Raw genomic sequence first — 5591 nt, forward strand, 5'->3', positions numbered from 1 at the left:
GAGCTGCATGTGTTTGATTTTTAGTAGGGAAGACTTTTCATCAAAAAGACTTCAAATCATCAAGTCAATGGAGCTTCTGAGCTTCATGTGTTTGGATTTTATATATATATGTAGTGACTCGCAACACTAATTTACCGTCACTACTTAGTTTAAGTATTTTGTTTCACAAATATGAAAGCTTTCTTATCTCATCAGAAAATGAGTTTCCTTCTCCGTTCAATCTCTTTTCTTTTTCTTGTTTCAAATTTTCTAAGCATGTTTGTTTCTTCTACACAACACTTGTGTCATTCCGACCAAAGGGATGCTCTTCTCGAGTTTAAGACTGAGTTTTCGATCCAAAAACCTGATTGGGTTGTTTCAGATAAGTCCTCTTATCCGAAGACAGAATCATGGGTGAATAAAAGTGATTGTTGTTCTTGGGATGGAATTACGTGTGCTGCTAAGTCGGGCAAAGTGATCGGGCTAGACCTTAGTGATGGCTTCCTCCATGGCCTACTTAAATCCAAGAGCAGTCTATTTAAACTGCGCTATCTCCGTGATTTGAACCTTGCTTACAACAATTTCACCAGTTCGCCAATCCCAGCTGAATTTGATAAACTCATGGGGCTAGAAAGACTTGACCTATCTGCCTCTTCACTTTCAGGCCAAATTCCAATCAGACTTCTTCAGCTAACCAAGTTGGTGTCTCTTGATCTTTCTTCTCTCGATTTTTCTATGGATGAATCTTTTCTTCGTATACTTGCTCAAAATTTGAGGAACCTTAGAGAACTAGATATGAGTTCCGTAAACATTTCTTCAGAAATCCCCCACGAGTTTTCAAATATGCTTTCTCTTAGATCGCTAGATCTTACCAGCTGCAAACTGCTTGGAGAATTTCCAAGTAGTGTTTTTTTGATACCCAGCTTACAGTCCATTAGATTAAATGAAAATCCAAATCTGAGAGGCAATCTTCCTGTTTTTCGTGAAAATAATTCTTGGTTGGACCTGACCATTTCCGAAACAGCCTTTTCAGGTCCCATACCAGACTCTATTGGCAGCCTCATACATTTGACTTCTTTAACCCTTTCTGAATCCCAATTCTCAGGGATAATTCCTTTTTCACTTGGGAACCTTTCACACCTCTCTAGTCTTGATCTTTCTTCAAATGGTTTTGTTGGTGAAATCCCATCTTCAGTTGGCAATCTGAAACAATTGATCGATTTTGATGTTAGTAATAACAAGTTGAATGGAAACTTGCCAGCTTCAATACTCAATTTTACCCAACTACGTGCACTTTATCTCTCTTCAAATCAGTTCACAGGTTCCTTTCCACCAATCATTAGCCAAATCTCCAAATTACAGTCTTTTTTTGCTGAAGATAATCCTTTCACGGGAGCCATTCTTTCATCCCTAGTCAAGATTCCCTCATTGAGCAGCATTGCCCTGAGTTATAACCAATTCGATGAGTTTACTGGGATTGGAAATATATCTCTCTTACCCAATTTACATTATTTTTTTATTCACAACAACAATTACAACAAAGTTGTCGGTTCAGGAGTTGACTTAAATGTCTTCTCGCCTCCCAAGCAACTAGGCAGGTTATATCTATGGAATATCCCCCTTTCAACAGAAAACATCACTTCTGATTCGGATTTTCTATCACATTTGAGTGTCTTGTACTTGGTGGGCTGCAACCTCAGTGAGTTTCCTGAGTTCATACGAAAAGGAAAATATCTAAGTACCATAAGCCTTTCCAACAACAAAATCAAAGGTCAGGTACCAGAGTGGTTGTGGAGACTGCCAAAGTTGTACACTGTAGATCTCTCCAACAATTATTTCAGCGGTTTCAATGGATCATTAACAACTTCTCCTAACATTCATATCAGAGAGGTAGATCTAAGCTCAAATGCTTTCCAAGGATCACTCTTCATCCCACCCTCGAAGTATCTCAGTTATTTTTCGAGTTCCAATAATAATTTCACCGGAGAGATACCTCTATCAATATGTGGACTAAGCTCTCTAGAGGTTCTAGATCTATCAAACAACAGCCTCCATGGCTCAATTCCTTGGTGTTTGGAGACACTGATGAGTTCTCTTTCAGATCTAAATCTCCATAATAATAGACTCAGCGGAAGCCTTCCTGAGATATTTTTGAATGCCAAGGACTTGACAATTGACATTAGTCACAACCGAATGGAGGGAAAACTGCCTACTTCTCTTACTGGCTGCTCTGCTCTTAAAATTCTCAATGTGGGAAGCAACACAATCAACGACAAGTTTCCCTTTCACTTAAATTCTCTGCAGAAACTTCAAGTTCTTGTCCTCCGCTCTAACAAGTTTCATGGCACATTACATAATGCTGACGGGATTTGGTTTGGATTTCCTCATTTGAAAATCATTGATGTATCACATAATGATTTCTTCGGTACATTGCCATCTGATTACTTCCTTAACTGGACTGTGATGTCCTCCAAGAGAGATAATAATATAAAACCAGAGTACATTCGGAATCCTATTCAATATAGCTACTACACTTCACTTGTCTTGATGAGTAAAGGAGTAGAAATGGAGATGGAACGTATCCTTACAATCTACACAGCCATCGATTTTTCAGGAAATCGACTCCATGGACCTATTCCTGATTCCGTTGGTTTGCTGAAGGAGCTTCGTATTCTCAACATGTCAAGCAATGCTTTCACGGGCCACATCCCATCTTCTTTGGCAAACTTGACGAATCTCGAGTCACTAGACCTATCCCAAAACAAGATTTCTGGTCAAATTCCTCCTGAGCTTGGGACCCTCTCTTCTCTTGCGTGGATAAACGTTTCACATAACCAACTTGAAGGTTACATACCACAAGGCACACAGTTTCAACGACAAAATTGCTCCTCCTATGAAGGAAACCCCGCACTTAATGGCCCTTCCCTTAAGGATATTTGTGGAGATATCAAAGCGCCAACACCACCACAACCCGAACCCATGGAAACAAAAGAAGAAGAAGAAGACGAATCATTCAGTTGGATGGCAGCAGGTGTAGGTTTTGCACCTGGAGTTATGTTTGGCCTGGCGATGGGATACATAGTAGCTTCATACAAGCATGAATGGTTCATGAAGACTTTTGGCAGAAGCAAGCCACGGAGCACCAGGACTCGTTAGGCCACTCTTCGATCACAGTCCCAGCTTCCTTAAACGCATTGTTGTTTTTTTTTTTTTGTACTTTTAGTGTGTATTTTGTTGTATCATCACAAATAATTTTGTTGTATTTCATGAATAAAAGAACATTATATGAATCAATTAGCAAATACCTCAGCTAATTTTATGCAATTATTGGCTTTTTTACTTTGAAACTTTGCAAAACAACAAAGAATCATCGACGTATAAGAAATGATTAATCATAGGAGCAAGTTGGGTGAAGTGCATGCCTTCAATGCCACCATTATTTTAGCTTTGTTGATCAGTTGATTTACAATCTCTGCACTGAGTATGAAGAGGTATGAAGACAACCTCGTCGAATTTTCCGTCAAAGTTTCCAAATTTTATACAAAATACCATTTATGAGAAAAAAGTATGAGATACTTTTTTTTTGTCATCTTAATTTTAGTAAGTTAAATTTTGATATGGAACCGTAAAGAAATAAAACTTTCAAACAAAAGGAAACTAAAGTCGTCGGCGCATGAAGTCAAAGTCCCCGGAAACATAACCGGCGGATATAAAAGATTTTCCAGAATCTAGACTCTATGGAAGGAGAACTAAAGACACTAGAAAGACAAAGAAAATGTTGTCAAACTGAGATCAAAGGGGGTCGACCGATCTTTAAACTAATTTTTTTTGGCTTCACATTCGAATCATCACCACTGCTTCCATGGCTACTGCCAATGGTACTCTTGTCAGTGCCGGTGAATAAATAACAACTATCAAACGCTTTTCAATATCAACACTCTAATGTCCCCAAACTTTACTTTACAAACTACTTCATGTGGAGTCTTTTTGTTAGCGTAGATATAGGAGTACTAGATAACAACCCGCACATAGTACGGTATAAAATAATTATTTAATATTTTTACTGTAATTTTTATTTACAAAATCTATTATATTTATGGGTAATTGAAATATTTAAAATTCGATTGTGTAGTATATATCTATAAAAAAATTGTATAATAATTAAAATTTAATCCGTGAGAGTTATTATAATATCAATCTTATATTATTATATCATATGAACATATGAACAAATGGTTTTTAAAATTCATTTTAAAGATTTTATGAAAATATAATTAAAGGATATAATTAAGTTAGAAAAATAATTTAAAAATTTAATTTTGGGTGTTAATTGTATTTTTGGAAAAATATATTGGTAAATAAATGTAAATATTTTTAAAAGCTGATGACAAATAAAGAAAAGAATGTCCTGAGCTCTGTAATGCTGACACCTCAGCTTTTTTGCCAAAATGTTCCTCTATTAATATATAGGGGATATCCCATATCTTTACCAAATATATGATGTTATCTCTTGTATCACTATAAATACATTATGAATGCATAGCTCTCCATTCACGGAGATTCACACAATTACATGGTATCAGAGCTAAGCTGATTTCAAAAGCTTTTCTTTCCGATCCTACTCCGCTCTCTTCATCTCTCCGTCGCTCTTCTTATTTTCCTTTTTTCCTGTTTTTGTTTTCTTTTTTGTCTTCGTTAAAAGTGTGATTGGTGAAGATGACTGGCCCCTCTCAAACCGCCGTCACTCCCAACACAGACAAGCCCTTTGGAATCGCACAGATTCGAGGCTACATCCCCATCCAGCTTGACATGAACAAGCTCAACTATGATGTCTGGCGCGAGCTTTTCGAAACCCATTGCAGCAGTTTTGGCGTTTTGGGACATCTCGATGGCTCCTCCGTGGCAACCGCTGATGTTGAAAAACAGTGGAAAGAACGTGATGGGCTTGTAAAAATGTGGATTTACGGCACGGTGTCTGAACAGCTCCTCGACACCATCCTCAAGGCCAAATCCAAAGCGCGTGACATATGGATCACGCTTGAAGATTTGTTTCGTGATAACAAGGAGGCACGGTCGCTCCAATACGATAATGAACTCCGCAGTCTTGAGATCGGTGATATGAATATCACCGACTACAGCCACAAATTGAAGTCTCTCTCCGACTTGTTGGCCAATCTTGATTCACCAGTCTCTGATCGGTCGTTAGTGATGCATATGTTGAATGGTTTGTCTAACAAATTTGATAGCATAATCAATGTTATTCAACATCAGACTCCATTCCCTTCATTCACTAAGGCACGATCGATGCTCATCATGGAAGAGAAGCGCCTTGACAAACAAGTTAAAACTATCGCACAACATCCCACCAATGCTTCCTCACCAACGGTGCTGTTCACCTACCAGGATCAACAACAACAACCCAACAACTCGCAGCACTACAACGGTCACAACAACAACACCAAAAACTCCGGTCGCGGCTACAACAACAACTCTAGAAACAGAGGACGCGGACGCAACAATCGTGGGCGTGGTCGAAACAACTGGAACAACAATCAGTTTGGCTATCCTCCTCCGTGGGGATACAACCAACCTCCCTGGTCGTATCCGCAGTC

The 5591-nt window shown here is 38.5% G+C and overlaps 1 protein-coding gene across 1 annotated transcript; it reads left to right on the forward strand.

Moving 5' to 3' along the window:
• Positions 256 to 3135, forward strand: LOC104758105 (receptor-like protein 12). Its single transcript, XM_010480919.2, has one exon. It carries the CDS (start codon positions 256 to 258, stop codon positions 3133 to 3135), a length of 2880 nt encoding a protein of 959 aa, XP_010479221.2.

The sequence above is a fragment of the Camelina sativa genome, chromosome 17, assembly GCF_000633955.1.
Source record: "Camelina sativa cultivar DH55 chromosome 17, Cs, whole genome shotgun sequence".
Taxonomy (NCBI): Eukaryota; Viridiplantae; Streptophyta; class Magnoliopsida; order Brassicales; family Brassicaceae; genus Camelina; species Camelina sativa.